We start from the raw sequence: 20772 nt of genomic DNA, 5'->3' as shown, positions 1-20772 counted from the left end.
ATTAGTGAATTTTCAATGACATTAATTATTTGCATCTTTATAAGAGACAGCAGAGGATCCTTTCTCCTATGCTCTGGGGAATGTATAGTCCCTGATGGGAAATTAACATTTACTGTAACAATTAGGCTGTAAACACAGACACATTTCTCCCCTGCAGAGCGTATCATGATGGGAAAGTCCTGGGGGACCCCTATACCTGAATTTCTAATCAGGTCCAAAAGAATTATAAGCCTTAAGCAAATGCTATGTGCTCTATGACATTGTGGCTCAGATGTGAAGCCTGTGGTTTCCCTTCATGATCTCTTAGTAAATTTATAACCACAAGTTTGATCTAAATCATAGACTGACTCTTGGAACATTCATACTGTGAGATCTATGCTATGACTCTTTTCCAGGGAAGGAAGAAGATTCTGTGACTACATCTGCTCAGCTTTGATATCTCCAAGGCCAGTTCTTCTTTCAGGACAGCGGAGGTAAAACACGTATAAAGCGTCAGCACTGAGTTCCCTCAATGGATGGAGAGTGAGATAACCAAGTTTGTATACTTGCTCACTCCCTCTGTTGCTGAAAAATGAGAACTATTTATATTGAATAACAAGAAACTCCAAAGTCTGAAGCTCTGACTCTACTGCCTGTATTGTTCGCAGCATACACTCTGTGTTGACTCCATCTTCATTCTGGGAGCAGGAGAACTGTAGCAGTTCCAAGTGACAAATCCAGACAGCAACATCAGAAGAAATTTGTGTTTTCTTTCTAAATTTTTTTTATTGAAATGTATAAACAGAGGAAAGTTGATATATCATAATAAGTATACAGCTTGAAATGTTTTCACAAACTTAATAACTAACTTAATCAGCACTCAAATTAATATTTCTCATTCATGCCATCCTACAAAGCCTAGGAAAGCACATCCACCTTCCTTTATTCATTCGCTGTCCAGCTAGGATAGAGCAGAGGAGGAGAATGTGTGGAAACACTGGAATATATGGTTAAGTATAAAACTTAGGTTACGAAGGTTCACCTCAATACCTGTTATCAATTATTAACTTCCTGGATTCTTATAGTAAAGTATCTGAAAACCTTAGAGACTATGAGAGACTTCCTGGTAGCAGAATATCTGTATGGTCTCTTCCCTGTAGGGATCCTTTCTTTCTTGACGGTCAAAACAGGGGACCTGAGGTACCTAGTAGGGTAATGGAAACATGAGTAGGAACTAGGAAGTGATGAATCAGAGGAATAGGGGGGAGAAATGGGGATACATTCCCACCACTGAAGCCCATCAGCAAGTAGGCTTGTTCCTCAGCTACCCCATCCCTCTCTCTTCTAGTAAGATAGAGCAGTTGTTTGTCATATGCAGTTCATGCAATGAAAGACAGTGATTTAAATGTTGAGGGGTGCGTACCTTCAGACCTTATGAAGAAAAGGAGGACTTATGTGATTTCTGCCAGTCTGAGTCTCTTTCTCGTAAAGCTCATAAAAAAGAGAGTCTGTAAGGACAGAGCTGGGTTCCCTATTGATGGAGTTTTCTTCTATTCTCACAGATTTCCGAAGTTGAGAATGCTGGCTAGAAATGACTCCTTAGTGCCTGAATTTATTCTTGCTGGATTAACAGACCGTCCAGAGCTCCAGCAGCCCCTCTCTTACCTGTTTCTAATGATCTACATTGTCACTATGGTGGGCAACCTGGGCTCGATCATTCTTATTGGTCTAAATTCTCACCTCCACACCCCCGTGTACTATTTAGTCTTCAACCATCCTTCATTGATCTCTGTTGCTCCTCTGTTTTCACCCCCCAGATGCTGATGAACTTTGTATTCAGGAAGAATATCATCTCCTATATTGGGTGCGTGACTCAGCTGTTTTTCTTTCTCTTTTTTGTCATCTCTGAGTGCTATATGTTGACCTCAATGGCCTGTGATCGTTATGTGGCCATCTGTACTACAATGCTATATAAGGTCACCATATCCCATAAGGTGTGTTTGGTGCTATCTTTGGCTGTGTATGTGATGGGGTTTACTGGAGCCTCTGCCCACACAGGGTGCATGCTTAGACGAACCTTCTGCAATGTTAATATCAACCATTACTTGTGTGACATCCTCCCACTCCTCCAAGTCTCTTGCACCAGCACTTATGTCAGTGAGGTGGTAGTTCTCATTGTTGTGGGTATTAATATCACAGTACCCAGTTTCACCATCCTAGTTTCTTACATCTTCATCCTTACTAGCATTCTTCATATCAAATCTGCTCAGGGAAGATCGAAAGCCTTCAGCATGTGTAGCTCCCACATCATTGCTCTTTCTCTTTTTTTTTGGCTCAGCAGCATTCATGTACCTTAAATATTCTTCTCCTGGATCTATGGAGCAGGGAAAAGTTTCTTCTGTTTTTTATACTAATGTGGGATCCATGCTCAGTCCTCTGATTTAGTTTGAGGAACAAAGATGTCAGAGTTGCACTGAGAAAATCCGTGTTTAAAATCCAGAGGAGAAACATGTTCTAATTACAAACAACAATAATGTAAAGATATTCAATTTTTATTGTCTTCCAAGATGATATTTGTTCATAACTGTGTTTCTTCTACAGATTGTGTTATATGTGGTATAATAGACTTGTCTCATCACTTTCCTTATAGCTTGTCTAACTTTTCCTACTTATCTCTTGCACCTTGTACCAGTTTCCTAAATAATTAGTAGCATCTTTATAAGAGGAAAATATGAACTGATTTTTTTCATACTATCTTTGTCTCCTGGGCTATTCCTAATCTGGACAAATATGGTGAGTTTCATAAATACATAAAGTTAAATTTAGAGCTTGCTGTTCTAGACACAGAAGTGCCCAAACACTGCAGAATAATTGTCTTTTAAAACAATATTGTTCCTGGTATAGGAAGAAGAATTCAAAGAAATGTCTTCATTGCAAATTGCATATATAGCTTAAAGTAGGATCAGATCCTTCTGATATTATCATTTTGTTCTATTTTTCATACCACTTTTCCTTTTATTATTATTACTTTTCTTGTTCCCTTTGAAAATGGCCAAATCTGTTTTACATGCCACCTGCTTCTGAGAACCTCTATAAGGCAAATGCCTTTAATATTGAAGAGAATACATATAACACCACCATTTATTGCCAAACACGGCATTAAGAGAGGATGATTAGAAGAATAATACATATGTATCTCAGGATCCCAGTAAGCATAATGGGTGGTTTATTATAAAATTTGTGTTTATTACTCTCTAAAATGACACCAGATATTTTGAAAAAAGCACATGGTTTTACTGTCAATTTTGTTTTTTATCACTTTAGGAAAATACTACACATGGTGTTAGGAGAAACATTTTAGCCATGTTTCACTTATCCAGTGAAGTATCATGAAAAAAGTTGTGTATTAATATAGTAAACCATATTCCTAGCAACATTTTTTGAACATACTTAAACCTCGTCTCACCAGTAAGGCAATAAATATATTTACCTAGATGCTTCTCCCTATAATTTCCCTATTTCTCCAATGCTTTTTCCATTCATATATTTAGAGTATCAAATATAGTGGTAGGTCAAAAATATTCTTGTTGAATTGGATTATCTTGTTTGAATAATAACAGTAATAAATTTAATGTTATAAATAATAATTAATAAAATATAGTAATAAATGACAATAACAAAAAATAAGTCAGAAAGAACTTTGGGGTATAATTTCTTTTGAGGAGTAAAGTGTGGCAGCCATAGAGAGGTGCTGCTAACTCCCTTTCAGTAGAGCCACCTGTGGGGAGCATCATTGACTGTCTATAGCCGATACTCCTTTGGATCCACCATAGTGTTCAGGCAGAGTCCATGCTTACTCTAAGATGGCCTCAGCCAATGGCTTAGCATGGTGGGTCATACCGGACCTGGCCAATTTCTGTGTAACGTGAATCTCTTCTGATAGTCAGTCTTTGTTTAGGGACTTCCTATCATCCTATTTGAGATTTTTTTGAACTGCACTGTGGTCTGAGGTTTTCCTACCCAATCCTTTCTTCTCTCTCTCCTTTCGTAGGTATCACACTTTCATCCTGGTCTGAAGGCTTTCTCACTGACTCCCACTCATTCCCATTTTATCCTTCACAGGCACTTACCACAATAAATGTCTTGGAAGTCTAATCATTTCTTAGCATCTGTTTCTTGGAGAACTCTAAAATGACATAGAGGACTTAACACTAACTGATTTTAAACCTTAGTTTTAGGATATGGTAATCAAGACAGATTGGTTTTGTTATAAATATAGATAAATCCATGGGACACAATAGAATATTCAGAAACAGATCCTCACTTATATAGTTGATTGATTTTTAACTGAGCAACTGTGTAAATCCGTAAGTAAAGAAAAATCATTCTAAGCAATTGATGCTGGAAATACTAACTACTCATGAGGAAAACAATGAACTTTGATCTCTACCTCACATCATACACAAAAATTAATTTTAAATAGATCAAAGCTATACACATGAAACTTTAACACAAACCTTCTAGAAGAAAACATAGAAAAGTATGTTAGTGTAGGCACAGATTTCTTAAACATATTCTGGAAAGCACTAAATCTAAAAGAAAAAAAGAGAAAATGAGTTTCATTTAAATTAGAACACTCTGTTTATCAAAAAAATATTTATAGGCAAGACACAGACTGGAAGAATATTTGCAAAACATATATTTGATAAAGGTATTGTATCCAGAATATATAACAAATTAATTAAAATGTATCTCAGTGATAAAAAGATCATATCCTATATTGGCAAATGATTTGAAAGACACATCCCAAACGAACATATGTAAATAGCCAATAAGCACATGGAAATGTGCCTAACTTGGTAAACCCCCTTATGTATAGTGAATAGCTGGACAACAGCTCCTTAACAGCTGTAGTATCCTCCCTCACTTTATTGCCCATACTTTGCCCCTTGAGTGGCTCAAGCACTTGTCAGGCCTTCTTCTTGGTCTCCCTCCATGTTGGTCCTTGCACCCTCTTGGAGCCTCTATTGCAGAGGTCCAAGGACCAGCTGTGGGGCATCTCCAAACCCTCCATTAATCCAAGCACCAATCCTATAGAGCTTCTCCTCTTAGATTCTAGAATCTGGTTATGCTTCTTATTCTTTCTGTTTGTTCTATCAGTTCTGGGTAGCTATTTTTTTAGAGGTTATTAGTCTTTATGTTTTCTCTACTTCATCTTTTGCTCTTTCCTCCTTGCAATGTCTATATATCCAATTATCTTTTTTTTTTTTTTTTTTTTTTTTTTTTGCGGTACGTGGGCCTCTCGCTGTTGTGGCCTCTCCCGTTGCGGAGCACAGGCTCCGGACACGCAGGCTCAGCGGCCATGGCTCACGGGCCCAGCCGCTCCGTGGCATGTGGGATCTTCCCGGACCGGGACACTAACCCGTGTCCCCTGCATCGGCAGGCGGACTCTCAACCACTGCGCCACCAGGGAAGCCCTGAAACAGGGAACACATTTTATGTGATTTTGTTGGACTGACTTGCCCATCTCACAAGATATATCCTGTCTAATTAGCACATGCCAAACCCTGATGACAGTGATTAGTCAGAAATAGTCATTTGACTACAGTCTTTTCTGCCAAAATTATTTAAACAAACTTTTCTTCTTGTAGTTACTGAATTGGTAAGATTAAATCTAGGGATTCTAGTAGTCCTGTTTTCACTACATGGGGAGAGTTCATCTGAGGTTAAAATGCAGTAGAACCAAGCAGACAAAATGCGTGGAGAGAGACACGCCTCCATGAATGGTTGGCCCTGGCCAGCCAAATAAAAGACCATGTATATTCATGACTTACCAGTTTCACACACTTTTTGGGATTATGTTGGTTTATGTAGGCAAAATATAGTTGCAGGCATGACACATGCCTTGTAGTCTGAATGTGATATCCAATTTCCCAGCACACTCTGCTGGCAGTATGAGTCAGTAAAATGCCTGGCTCGGTCTGTGAATCAGGTTGACTTTATATTCTTTTGATCAACATGGCAAAAATGATCATTTAAAATTATTAAAATCACAACTCATATAAAACTAAAATGATTAAAAATTCAATTGTAGTGTTTTAAAAATAACTATAATTATAGAATTTGAAGTAAAAATTATTTCAATATATCAAGCGTTTTTAAAACACCTTTAGGATATTTGGAAGTATTATGTCCACAACTTGATGAATTTCTTGAAGATATGGGTAGATATGGCTTTATTATCCTTCTGTATATGCTGCATAAATACAATTTTAATTGGGAAAAATATTTGTTTTCTTCATGCGGAATCCCCAGATGAATTCACATTAAAGGCATCGAGCGTAGAGTATATCCTAGACAGATGCTCTTGGAAGGGTAAGAATAGAATGTGTCTGACGTGATGGCATATACCGTACTTTGGCCAGCGTCAAGAATGGTCAGCCAAGTGAGGCACTCACTGCTCTATTTCAACAGCCCGACCAAAAAGGCACTCCACCACCTGCTTACCAGCTACAGCAGCCACACGCAGAGGGTTCAGTGCCTGTGGTGGACCAGAGTCCCACAGGGATGCTGGGGGAGTCTGTTTCAGGTGCCCAGGAGCACAGTGCTTGGCCTGTGGTGGATGCCAGGCAAGGAGTCCTGATGTTCGCAGCTCCAGGCAGATGCCCTAGTCTCTGGCTCCCCATTTCATGTACTTCTGTCCATCTCCAGCCAATTTATCCTTTTCGTGGCATCTAAACTAGTTGAAGTGTGATTGCTCTAAGAATGCACAAGCCTTCTGCAAATTGGGTTTCTCTGTTATTTTGAAATATTTGAAATGAAAAAGCGAAATTAGTTCCAAATTTGTTGAACATTAAATTTGTCAGTAAAAAGAAAATAACTCACATTATTTAAATATGATTTCAACGGCAAAGTTTTAAATGGTGGTAAGAATGATCTAAATTCTACCACTGTGCATACAAAATTTCTCATTGATGATGATTATAAAAGAAATTAGAGATAGTCATTAAAAATTCTTGCTCAAGAATTGCAAATAACTATTTCAAGCACAAAGCCTGTTAACAAAGAAATTATATTCCAGAAGCAAGTACCAATTTTCATTTAGAATTATGAGTATATTTTATTTGGGAATGTTATTTAATAAAAAATGATAAATCTCATTTAATAGATATTTTTGATGTTTGAATAATTTACATTATTATAGTAGGTAATGAATATACCAACTTTTCTGATTTTACCATCAAATATATCCTGAAAACTTCATAATACATACATTTTCAATTTAATAAATAATGCAAAATTTATGTAATCACAAACCAGTTCATAAAATAGAATATTGTAGAATATTTTATTCAGTATTTTTAGCTGTTTTGAGTGGGTGGTAGACCCAATAGCCTAGCCCAACAATACCAGAAATGACAGTTGTTAAATAGCTTATTTAGTCAACTTTGTTCTCAAATTAGATTAGGTGGTAAGGGGGCATTCACTGTATAGTGATACTTTAGGTGGATGTCTTCAGCTGTTATGTCTTCAAATATTTTTCTACCACTCCTCCTCTCTGCTGTCTGGGACTCCAATTACATATGAGGTTACTCCAATTACATAATACGATGTCTTAGGGCTCACTGATGCTCTGTTCATTCTTTTCTAGGCTTTTTTTGTTGTCTCTGGATATCATTTTGGTTACTTTCTATTGCTGTTCTTTAAGTTCACTCATTGTTTCTTCTGATGTGGTGTTAACTCCATTCAACACATTTATTTTTACATAAATTTTTTAGAATTATTTTAGATTTATAGAAGAATTGTTAATATAATACAGAGAGTTACTATATATTTCATATTTTGTTCCTCTTGCTATCTTACATTAGTGTGATACATATGTCACAGTTAGTGAACCAATATTGATAATTATTGTTAAAGTCCATACTTTATCCAGATTTTCTTAGTTTTTACCTAATGTCCCTTTTCTATCCTAGGATCCCATTCGGGATACCACATTGTGTTGATTAGTCATGTCTCATTGGGTTCCTCTTGGCTGTCACATTTTCTCAGACTTCCCATGTTTTGGATAACTTTGACAGTTTTGAAGAGTATTAGTCAGGTATTTTGTAGAATATCCCTCAATTGGGATTTCTAATGTTTTTCTCATGATTATTTTTGGATTCTGTATTTTTTTGGATTTGGTGTATTTTTCATTTCACACGTTGTATTTTTCAGATCAAGGAAGTCAATATGGGCCTTGTCATGCCTTGACTTTTTTTTTCTTGAATATATAGAATATATTAATAACAGCTCTTTTTTTTCTTATCTGCTGATTTTAAAATGTTATTTTCAGTATGTTTCTACAGATTGAGGTTTTTCCTCATTGTGGATTGAATTTTCCTGCTTTTTGCATGCCAAGTTTTAAGCTAGTTTTTAGTTGGAGTTCCTGTTATTTTAAACATGAAATGTTGCCATATTTTTAAACTGAAATTACTCATTTGTAAATTTTTTATAAGAAAGATAAAAAGAGATTGAAGCTTGGCTGTCACTATTGGTGATAGAAACACAAACACACTGTAATAATTGGCAGGGCTCATGGAGCACAAGCTTAAATGGGAAGTGATTAATGTACCAGTTGTATCTGATTATTTTTTTTCTCGGTTTTCTTTCTTTATGTCAACTTCATTGAATTTCCCCAGGTTGGAGACATGGATTCAATATAAGTCAGAATATTCTTTATGGAAACACCCAAGCCCAATCCTGTGTAAGACTACTGACCCATCTGGTCCAGTATTAAGCCTCTAAGGTTGGTATGGAAAGGTGTGGATTGGCCTACGCATACTGATAGTAGATATTAGAGATGTGTTACAAAAACACAGACTAGTTTTCCATAGTAAGTCCTGAGAGATCTACTGAACAATATATTGTTTAAACTATTGAGCTGTATAAATTTTTACACAAATTTTCCTTATAAAGTTTTATAAAAACATTTCAAATTATATTTTATGAGGTCTAGTTTACATATAGTAAAATATACAAATATGAGGTCTACAGCTTGATGACTTTTTACCTAAGTATAAACTCATTTAATCACCACCCAGAAAAAGATACAGAACATTTCCATGACCCCAGAAATTTCCCTTATGTCACTTTCTAGTCAATAGACAAATCCCATACACCAGTTGAGGTAACCATTGCTCTCATTTCTATCACTTTAATTTTGCCTGTTATTTAAAATCTTATAAATAAAGTCATACTGTTTATACTCTTTGAGTCTGCCATCTTCGTTCAACATAATGATTTTTGTATTTCAACCATATTGGTGCATGTATCAGAACATTGTTTTATGAGAAATATCTCACTGAATGTATTTTCTACAATTTCCTTATCTATTCTCTTATTGATGGAAATTTGGCTATTGAAATAAAACCTCAGTGAACATTCTTGTACAAGTATTTTTTCTGACATATGCACTAACTTCTCTGTATATGTGATAGCCATGGAATGTCTGGATCAGATGCTACATATGGTGCAACTTTATTAGAAAATACCAATTTGTTTTCCAAAGTACCTATATAATTTTACTCTTCTAACAGCAGTGTATGAAAGTTCCAGGTGTTCCACATCCACATGTTCACTTGGTATAGACAGTTAGTAATTTTAGCCATTCTAGTGTGTATGCAGTGGTATCTCATTATAATTTTAATTTGCATTTTCCTTAGGACAAAGGATGTTGAGATACATTTTTTCAAATTTATTAATATTTGAGCCTGTATTGCTTCTTGGAATGATAACTTTAAACCGTTTTTAAATACATATTGGAAAAAAAAGAAATACAATTGTCTGTGTTCTCAGATGACATGATTGTCTCTGTAGACAGTCCCTCAAAATTGACAGCAACAACTACAAAACAAACGAACAAAAAAACCTCTTGGAACTAATAAGTAGCTAGAGGAGAGTCACAGGATACAAAGTTAACATACAAAAGTTAATAGCTTTCCTATATACCAAGCACTGGATGATTGGAATTTGTAATGAAAAACTCAATACTATTCATATTGTCACCCCACCCCTACCCTCCAAAAAGAAGAAATACTTAGTTATAAGTCTAACAAAATATATAAAGGATCTATATGTGGAAAACTACAAAACTCTAATAAAGTAATAAAAAATCTAAATAAATGGAAAGATACTCCATGTTTGTGGATTAGAAGACTCAATTATGTTAAGATGTCAATTCTTCTTAACTTCATCTGTATCGTCAATGTGATCCCAATCAAAATCCCAGCAAGTTTTTGTGGATATCAACAAACTGATTCGAAAGTTTATATGGAAAGGGAAAAGACCCTAAATATCAAATACAATACTGAAGGAGAACAAAGTTGTAGGACAGATACTGTCCAACTTCAGGACTCACTATAAAACTAGAGTAATCAAGTCAGTGTGGTAGTGATGAAAGAAAAGACAGTGGATCAGAAGAGAGAACCTGACGTTGACCGACAAAATATAGTCAACTGATCTTTGACAAAAGAGCAAAGGCAATCAATGGAATAATGGTAGTCTTCTTCACAAATGATGCTAGAAAAATCAGATGCCCATTTGCAAAAACATGAGTTTAGACACAGACTTTACACCTTTCAAAAACAAACAGGGCTTCCCTGGTGGCGCAGTGGTTGAGAATCTGCCTGCCAATACAGGGGACATGGATTCGAGCCCTGGTCTGGGACGATCCCACATGCCGCGGAGCAACTAGGCCCGTGAGCCACAACTACTGAGCCTGCGCATCTGGAGCCTGAGCCCCACAACAAGAGAGGCCGCGATAGTGAGAGGCCCGCGCACCGCGATGAAGAGTGGCCCCCGCTTGCTGCAACTAGAGAAAGCCCTCGCACAGAAACGAAGACCCAACACAGCCAAAAATTAAAATTAATTAATTAATTAATTTAAAAAAAAAAGAGTAGAGGCTTCTTCCTTCAGCTCTACCATGCTGTTTATCCATTGAACTTCCAGTCAGAAGACCTGGGTTTACCTCAGGTTCTGTCACTAACAGTCAAATCTTGCATGGATCACTTCACTTCTACTGACCTTTGTTTAAAAAACAAAACAAACAAAAAAAACCAGAATCAGAACCAGAATCTAGGACCCCACCCAATATCTGCTGAATTAGATTTTGCCTTCCCATTTTCTTCCTGACACTTACAGATTTAACTTTCTTTCCATTATATATTTACATTTTAAAATATATTATTAGCCAGTGATTCCAGATGCTTGCAGCAGCTTAGCTCAGTGTGACATAATACTGCAAATTAAAATTCTATTTAGTTAAAAAAGGTTTACATTTTTTGCATCTTGTTGATAATATAGTATGGTATAAAACTTAAATTACCACTGACATTGATAAATTAGAACATAACGGGCTTGAGTTACTTAAAAAGGTGCCAGGAATTAACAAAAGATACCATGGTATATCTCAGTGAAAAGGATCAGGCTACTGTGACCATCATGTAGGTAGAAGAAAGGAGGGTAATGGGTTAGTTTTGCAATGTAAGAATAAGCTCAGAGTATCTCTACACTCATTCTCTGCCTGTATTTACACTGGTTGTGTTAAAAGTGAAAGAATGACCTTTAATTCTAATTTAGTACCTTGCTATAAACTTTTCTTGTAATGTGATTTGATGTAATATAAACTTAAAGGGAGTGTTTCTGGTTCTTGCATCACCTAAATAAGAGTTCTTAACATTTCCAGGAAATAAAATAGTTTTAATGAATCTCTAAGGTCCTCATCAAGGCTAAGCCCAAGAATGTCTGTCTTGTGAGACACATTTCAAGTTTGCCCTAAGGAATTTTTAGTCCCCTTGTAATTTCTAAGGGTCTGATGAAAATAATTGGGACTCATTTTTGTAATGATTAGGTTTTCAACCATCCTATGTGTAAAACCCATATGAGGGATTTCCCACATGTATTTCTTGCCTCTCTGCTCTTTTTCTTTTTATTCTTTCTCATTGAGTTCACCTGATTCCATGGCTTTAACCTCTGTGGAAATGGTCCCCAAATCTTTTTCTCAGATTCTGGTCTTCCTCTTGAGCATTATTTAGCCTTATTTAGGTTGTATACTTCTACTTGCTTGTCCAGCTGGCAACTCAAGATCACCATGTTCAAAGCTGAATGCCTATTGTTTATGAATATTTCCATTCTTTCTGAATTCTCTCTGTTTGTAGTTAACACCATAATTTAACCAAGCACCTAGGCTAATATCTTTGGGCTATCCCCTTTGTGAGAAGTTCTGATGACTCTTTCCTTTCAGTGTCTCTTGCATGTGTTTGTTTCTTGGAATTGCTCACAATAGCACTGTTAATTCAGGGAATTTTTTATCATTCATTGACTATTGTAATTGCCTCTTGCGAGTCACCTTGCCTCCAGTCTCTCTTATGCCAGTCCATTCTGCCAGCCATTGCCATATTACTCTTTCTAAGCTTGCACTTAGATTATTTCAATCCTGTGTCAGAAAAGAAGTAAAAATGTCGAATGGTTCCTAATGGCCTCTCATAGTGAGCTGACCTTGATTTTGGCATTTGAAAACTTCCTGTATTGACCCAAATCTGCCTTTTGATCTGAGTCTAGGCAGTCAGGGAGAGACATTGAGACCTTTCTGAGAGTCTGTGGAAGTCCTCTTTGTGACATTCAGGGAGGATGGAAATTACATTCTTTTCTCTGAGCTTAGCAACTTTGATCTGAGTCTATGTTGCATTCAGCAGGGACCTTTCTGAGAGCTTGTGGAAGTCTGACAGTCTGGGAGGATGGAAGTTACTTTATTTCTCTGAGCTCAGTTAATCCAGCAGGATTGAGGTCCCCATGTAAAAGGGTGAGTGTTGAATTTTATCTGTCATGTTATTCTTCCAAACCTCATCTCAGAAAACCAAGGACTCCCTGAAATGACACACCTTCTCTCTGCTGAGACAATCATTGATCATTAGGTGGGCCTGGTAAGCTATCAAAGCAGAAGTGGAGCAAAGATGCTGTAGTCATGAGTGGTCACAGGGTTACTGAATCTTATCCCTGTAGAACTTGCCCGTTAGTGTTTTTGATATATATTATCTTTAAAAATTCCCCCAGCCTTTACACAAAGGAGAAAACAAAGGCACACAGAGGGTTGGCTTGGGTTCATTCTCCTATTCTGGGTCTCAACCTCATTATAGTGGGATTGGGTGAAGAGAGCTGGGTACTCATTTTAATGTTACCCTTTGTCCTGTTCCCACAGATATGTCCTAGGGAAGAATGGCCCCAGGGAACGACTCTTCAGTGACTGAGTTTATCCTGCTGGGTTTAACACAACAGCCAGAACTCCAGCTGCCTCTCTTTTTCATTTTCCTAGGAATATATCTGGTCACCGTGGTGGGGAACACTGGCTTGATTATTCTGATTGGTCTGAACCCTCACCTGCACACTCCCATGTACTACTTTCTCTTCAACTTTTCCTACATTGATCTCTGCCACTCCTCTGTCATCACCCCTAAAATACTGATGAGTTTTGTAAACCAAAACGTCATCTCTTAAGCAGAGTGCATGGTTCAGCTTTGTTTCTTCTCCTTCTTTGTTATTGAAAAGTGCTGTATTTTGACGTCAATGGCCTATGATCGATATGTGGCTTTCTGTAAGCCCCTGCTTTACAAGGTCTCCATGTCCCATCAGGTCTGCCTCACGCAGATGGTGGGTGCATACGCGATGGTGCTTGTGGGTACCATGGCCCACACTGGGTGCATGCTGAGACTCCTTCTGTGATGGTAACATCATCGATCATTACATGTGTGACATTCCTCCTCTCCTCCAGCTCTCCTGCGCAAGCACCTACATCAATGAGTTGGTGGTTTTTGTTGTGGTGGGTGTCAATGTCATAGTGCCCAGTCTCACCAACTCCATTTATTATACCTTGATCCTCTCCACCATCCTCTGCATCTGTTCTACAGCGGGTGGGTCCAAAGCCTTCAGTACCTGCAGCTCTCACATAATTCTGGTTTCTCTTTTCTTTGGATCATCAGCATTCATGTAACTGAAGCCTTTTCCTGCTGTGTCTCTGAATCGAGATAAAGTATCCACAGTTTTTTACACCATTGTGGGGCCAATGATGAATCTTTTCATCTTTTCAGGAACAAAGATGTCCAAGTTGCACTGAGTAAGACTTTGCGTAAAAGCGTGTTCTCCTGAATGAAATCTGTGTTAGTTATTGATGCCAAATCCTCATAAGGGCAAACAACATATAAAGCTATGGAGATAATAGTAAGAAATCAAAAAAGAAATGTAAATGATTTAAAAGTGTAAATTAACTTAGTTATATAAATCACTTCTCAAGAAAATGTAAGGAAGAGGAGGATCAGCCGTTCACTCTCACCTTCTGATATTCCAATTATGCATATTTTTTCACTTTTGAAGTTGTTTCAGAGTTTTTGAATGTTCTGTTTTTCACTCTTTTTCTCTTTGGATTTGATTTTGGGAAGTTTCAATTGACTGATCTTCAAGCCACTGGTTCTTTTTCTAAACTGTGTTGGGTTTTGATGAGCACATAGAAGGAATGCTTCATTTATGTTACTGTGCCTTTTATTTCTAGCATTTTCTTTTGATAGTTTTTGTTAGAGTTTCCATCTCTCTGTTTACCCATTGATTCTTACACATTGTCTATTTTTCCCTTACAGTCCTTAACATGTTCATTATAGACATTTTAATTTCCTGTTCAATAACTTCTACATCTCATTCTTATCTGAGTCTGGTTCTGTGGCTTGCATTACCTCTTAAGACTGTTTCTTTGTCTTGTAATATTTAGTTGAAAGATAATGTGCTGTCTCAGGTACTAACCACTTAGTTAATGGCTATTAGGGTGAGAATTTTTGGTATCCTGGCTAGGATTTTGGCTATGTTTAATTCTGTAGTGTCTATGGTTGCCAGAGTTATTTGTATGGAAATATGTTAATATAAATGTTTCAGACCTTACATGAAATTTCTAAAAATCTTATATGTTCTGGTATAATGTTATAAGTCATAATTCTAGTTATTACTTTAAAATGTATATCTCAGAAATAACTAAATTTCCTTGTCAATTGCATTATTATGAACTTTCATCAAATCTTTAACCGTGGTCATTTTTAAGTCTCTTGTCATTTACAGACAGTTCTGGGTGTACTCTGATGCTTTCGCAAAAATGTTCCTATAAAAGGGTTTCATCTTCAAGGAATTCACGGAAAAGACTCTGACAAGTACAGGTTTTTGGTAACTGACTATACTGCTGAACTGAATGAATAAGCATTTTCAGAACTCTAATGGAAAACTGATGAATTCATAAAAGTGCTAACAAAAGATCGAGATAAAAAAAATTACATGGGACTGAGTGAACTGCTGAGGATGATTACAATTTTTGTGACTTTCTGTTTGAATAAAAAAAAATCCCACAAGGACTCAGAGGCAAAAAATATACAAATCAATTTTCACTGCAAAGTAAAGGAGCTGTTACAGTGGAGGATCACTGGACTGAATGTCAATATTATGACATAGTATGAGTGTGTTTCATGTTTGGTAATTGCAATCATTGTTTGCATCCATTTACAATACTTGGTGTCAGTTTATTTATCTCTTGTAAAAATAAAATACAGTGTGTGTGGGGAAAAATTTTTTTTGTCAAAATATATGTACTGTACAAGTTTACATGTCATAATAAGTATACAGCTTGATATATATTCACTAACAACAGATAATTTAATCAGCGCCCAAATTAATTTATTTCACTTTCATGCCATCCTACAAAACCTGGGAAAGCATATCCACCTTCCTTTATTCATTCTATGTTCAGCTAGGATGGAATAGAGGAGGAGAATATGTGGAAACAATGCAGTATATGTTTAAGTATAAAGTTTAGGCCACCAAGGCTCTCCTCCATACCTGTTATCAATTGTTGACTTCATGGAATCTTGTAGTAAAGTACCTGAAAATCCGAGAGACTCTTAGCAACTCCCTTCTAGGAAGCAGAATATGGTTATGGTCTCTGCCCTGTGGGAATTCTCTCTTTCTTGAAGGTCATCACAGGGGAACTGAGATAACTCGTAGAGTGATGGAAATATGAGTAGGAACTAAAAAGTGACTAGTCAGATGAATAGGATGGAGAGATGGGGATACAACCCCACCACCAAAGCCCATCAACAGGTAGCCTTGTTCCTCAGCTACCCCATCCCTCTGTCTTCTAGTAAAGATAAAGCTGTTGTTTGTCCCATGCAGCTCATGCAACAAAAGACAGTGATTTAAACATAGAGGGGTATGTGTTGCAGTACTTACAGACCCTGTGAAGCAAAGGAAGACGTGATTTCTGCCAGTCTGAGTCTCTTTCTCGTAAAGCTCATATAAAAGAGAGTCTGTAAGGACAGAGCTGGGTTCCCTATTGATGGAGTTTTCTTCTATTCTCACAGATTTCCAAAGTTGAGAATGCTGGCTAGAAATGACTCCTTAGTGACTGAATTTATACTTGCTGGATTAACAGACCATCCAGAGCTCCAGCAGCCCCTCTTTTACCTGTTTCTAATGATCTACATTGTCACCATGGTGGGCAACCTGGGCTCGATCATTCTTATTGGTCTAAATTCTCACCTCCACACCCCTGTGTACTATTTAGTCTTCAACTTATCCTTCATTGATCTCTGTTACTCCTCTGTTTTCACCCCCCAGATGCTGATGAACTTTGTATTCAAGAAGAATATCATCTCCTATGTTGGGCGCATGACTCAGCTGTTTTTCTTTCTCTTTTTTGTCATCTCTGAATGCTATATGTTGACCTCAATGGCCTATGATAGCTATGTGGCCATCTGTACTCCATTGCTGTATAAGGTCACCATGTTCCATAAGGTCTGTTTGGTGCTATCTTTGGCTGCGTATGTGATGGGGTTTACTGGAGCCTCTGCCCACACAGGGTGCATGCTTAGACGAACCTTCTGCAATGTTAATATCAACCATTACTTGTGTGACATCCTCCCACTCCTCCAAGTCTCTTGCACCAGCACTTATGTCAGTGAGGTGGTAGTTCTCATTGTTGTGGGTATTAATATCACAGTACCCAGTTTCACCATCCTAGTTTCTTACATCTTCATCCTTACTAGCATTCTTCATATCAAATCTGCTCAGGGAAGATCGAAAGCCTTCAGCACGTGTAACTCCCACATCATTGCTCTCTCTTTTTTTGGTTCAGCAGCATTCATGTACCTTAAATATTCTTCTCCTGGATCTATGGACCTGAAAAAAATTTATTCTGTTTTCTATACTAATGTGGTGCCCATGGTCAATCTTTTGATTTACATTTTGAGAAACAAGGATATCAAAGTTACACTGAGGAAATCCCTGTTTAAGAATCCAGAGGAGAACCATGTTCTAATTTGAATCAGCGATATTGTAAAGAAATTCAACTTTTTATTTATTTTTACTGGTGTCTTTCAAGACTGTATTTATCACCATGTTGCTCCTACAGATTTTTTTATATGTGGTATGGACTTGTCTTATCACTTCCCTCACTGCTGATCTTGTCTCATATTTGGCCTCTGTATCTCCTGCACCTCATATCAGTTTACTGAATAACATGTTTATAAAAGGAATAAATATGCTGACCTTTTTAAAAATAATTTTTTCATACTTCCATCTTCTGAGCTATTCCTAATCTGGACAAATATGGTGAATCATAAATCACAGAAAGTTAAAATTATATCTTACTCATCTAAACACAGAAGTGCCAAATACTGTAGAAATATTCTCATTCTTGTCGATACTCTTGCTGGTATAGGGAACGGGATTCAATAAAATGTCTTAATACAAACTAGTATATAACTTGAAGTATCATCAGATTCTCTGATCTTTCCCTTTTGTTCTATATTTCTTATCAACTCTCTTTTTATATTTTGCCCTTTCTTGTTCCCTTTGAGAATGGCAAAATCTATACAATTTACCACCTGTTTCTGAGAGCCTCTATCAGCCCAGTTCATTTAATATTGAAGAGAATATATGTAGCTCCACCTTTTATTGCCAAAGATGGTGTTAATAAAGTACCATTAAAGGAATAATATGTACCTTAGGATATGTACCTTAGGATCCTAGCAAGGGGGCTGACTGGTTTATTATAAAACTTGCATTCGTTATTATCTACAATGACAGCAAATATTTTTAAAAAGAGCATATAGCTCTTACTGCATAGTTTGTTATTTATCACTTTAAAGGAAAATACTGCACATTAAGTTAGGAGAAATATGTTAGACATTGTTTTACTTATCTAATGAGATTTATGATGAAAAAAGGTGTATATTAATGATAATAAACTATATTTTTTCCAACATTTTTTGCGCTTATTTAAACCTGTACCTCAGTCCATTCAGGCTGCTGTAACAAAATACCACAGACTCAATGACATAAACAACAGAAATTTATTTCTCACAGTTCTGGAGGTTGGAAGTCCAAGATCAGGGTATCAGCATAAATGGGTGAGGGCACTTTTCTGGTTCGCTCCCTTCTCATTATATGCTCACAAGGTGGAAGGGGCTAGTGATTTCTGTGAGATGTCTTTCATAAGGTACTAATCCCAATTATGAGGGTTCCATCTTCATGACTTAAGTACCTCCTAAAGGCTCCATCTCCCAATATCATCACCTTTGGGGGTGTTAGGATTCCAACACTTGACCATAACACCTTGTCTCCCCAATAAGATAATAAACAGATTTAAAGTAGATGCTGTTTTCTCTAATTTCCCTATTTCTCCAGCGCTTTCCTGTTTGTATATTTAGAATGTCAGATGTATTTGGAGGGCAAGAATAGTGGTTACCTCTGGGGAGGGGATGGGTATTGATTGAGAAGGGGAACAAGGGAACCTTTCTAGGAAATGTGTATCTTGAATTATATTTTATATGGGCATAGATATATAGGTAAAATTCATTGAGCCATACACTTAAGATTTATGTTTCCTTTTTAACGAAGTATAGTTGATTTATACTATCATATTAGTTTCATTTGCACAACATAGTGATTCAATATTTTTATAGATTATACTCCATTTAAAGTTATTACAAAATAATGGCTATATTTCACTGCACTGTACAATATATCCTTGCTGATTATTTATTTTATACATAGTAGTTTTTAAGCCTTAGTCCCATACATGTAATCTGCCCCTCCCTCCTTCCCTCTGCCCTTTGGTAACTAGTAGTTTGTTTTCTATATCTGTGAGCATGTTTTTGTTTTGCATATACATTCATTTGTATTATTTTTTTAGATTCCATATGTAAGTGATATAATACAGCATTTGTCTTTCTCTGTCTGACTTATTTCACTAGGTCCATTCGTGTTGCTGCAAATGGCAGAATTTCAATATTTTTATGGCTGAGTAATATTCCATCTTTATCTGTCTATCATATCTTTATCCATTCGTCTATTGATGGGCCTTTGGGTTGCTTCCATATCTTGGCAATTGTAAATAGTGCTTCTATGAACATTGGGGCATATGTATCTTTTTAAATTAGTGTTTTTGGTTTTTTCCCAGATATACCTCCAACAGTGGAAATGCTGGATCATATGGTAGATCTATTTTTTAATTTTTTTGAGGAACCTCCATACTGTTTTCCATGGTGGCTACACCAATTTACACTCCCACAAACAGTGTACAAGTGTTTTCTTTTCTCCACATCTTCTCCAACATTTGTTATTTGTAGAGTTTTGATAATAGCCATTCTGACAGGAGTGAGGCGATATTTTGTTGTTTTGATTTGCGCTTTCCTGACAGTTAGCGATGTTGAGCATCTTTTCATGTGTCTGTTGGCCATCTATATGCCTCCTTTTGAAAACTGTCTGTTCAGGACTTCTACCCATTTTTAACTTGTGTTGTTTGTGTTTTTTTGATATTGAGTTGTATGATCTGTTTACATATGTTGGCTATTAATCCGTTATCCGTCATATTATTTATAAATATTTTCTCCCATTCAGTATGTTGTCTTTTCGTTTTGTTGATGGTTTCCTTTGCTATGCAAAAGCTTTTAAATTTAATTAGGTCCCGTTTGTTTATGTTTGCTTTTATTTCATTTACCTTAGGTGACAGATGTAAAAAAAATTCCTACAGTTTATGTCAAAGAGTGTTCTGCTTATGTTTTCTTCTAGGATTTTTATGGTTTCATGTGTTACATTTAGGTCTTTAATCCAGTTTCAGTTTATTTTTGTATATGGTCAGGAAATGTTCATCCCATTGTTTTACAAGTAGCTGTCCAGTTTTCCCAGCATCACTTGTTGAAAAGAATGTCATTTCTTCACTGTATATTCTTCACTTCTTTGTTGTAGATTGACAATAAATGTGTGGGTTTTTTTCTGGGATCTCTATTCTGTTTCATTGATCTGTGTGTCTGTTTTTGTGCAGGCACCACTCTGTTTTGATTACTCTAGCTTTGTAGTATAGTCTGAAGGCTGGTAGGGTAATACATCCAGCTTTGTTCTTCTTTTCTCAAGATTGTTTTGGCAGTTTGGGGCCTTTTTTGGTTGTATGTGAATTTTAGGATTAATTTTTCTAGTTCTGTGAAAAATATCATAGGTATTTTTTTAGGGATTGCATTAAATCTTTAGATTGCTTTGTGTGGTATGCCCATTTTAACAACATTAATTGTTTGAATCCAAGAGCACAGGATATCATTTCATTTCTTTGTATCATATTCAGTTTCCTTTATCAGTGTTTTATATTTTCCAGATTACACATCTTTCACCTCTTTGGTTTAGTTTCTTCCTATGTATTTTATTCTTTTTCAAACTATTTTAAATGGGCTTTAT

General features: G+C 36.5%; 2 protein-coding genes and 1 pseudogene across 2 annotated transcripts; all 3 read left to right on the top strand.

Moving 5' to 3' along the window:
* The first annotated feature begins 1551 nt into the window (after positions 1–1551).
* LOC115841428 (olfactory receptor 8B3-like) lies at positions 1552–2497 on the top strand. Its single transcript, XM_030835362.2, is given in 4 exon segments — positions 1552–1750; positions 1753–2303; positions 2305–2420; positions 2422–2497. Coding segments are annotated over 4 exon segments (936 nt in total). The 5' UTR covers positions 1552–1557.
* Positions 2498–13233: 10736 nt separating this feature from the next.
* LOC115841423 (olfactory receptor 8B3-like) lies at positions 13234–14160 on the top strand (annotated as a pseudogene).
* Positions 14161–16413: 2253 nt separating this feature from the next.
* On the top strand, positions 16414–17364 carry LOC115844826 (olfactory receptor 8B3-like). Its single transcript, XM_030842324.2, has one exon. It carries the CDS (start codon positions 16420–16422, stop codon positions 17362–17364), a length of 945 nt encoding a protein of 314 aa, XP_030698184.1. The 5' UTR covers positions 16414–16419.
* Positions 17365–20772: the final 3408 nt, after the last annotated feature.

This window comes from Globicephala melas, chromosome 8 (assembly GCF_963455315.2).
Source record: "Globicephala melas chromosome 8, mGloMel1.2, whole genome shotgun sequence".
Lineage (NCBI taxonomy): Eukaryota > Metazoa > Chordata > Mammalia > Artiodactyla > Delphinidae > Globicephala > Globicephala melas.
The sequence above is the reverse complement of the archived record's forward strand: the minus strand, read 5'-3'. Positions and strand labels throughout refer to the sequence as shown.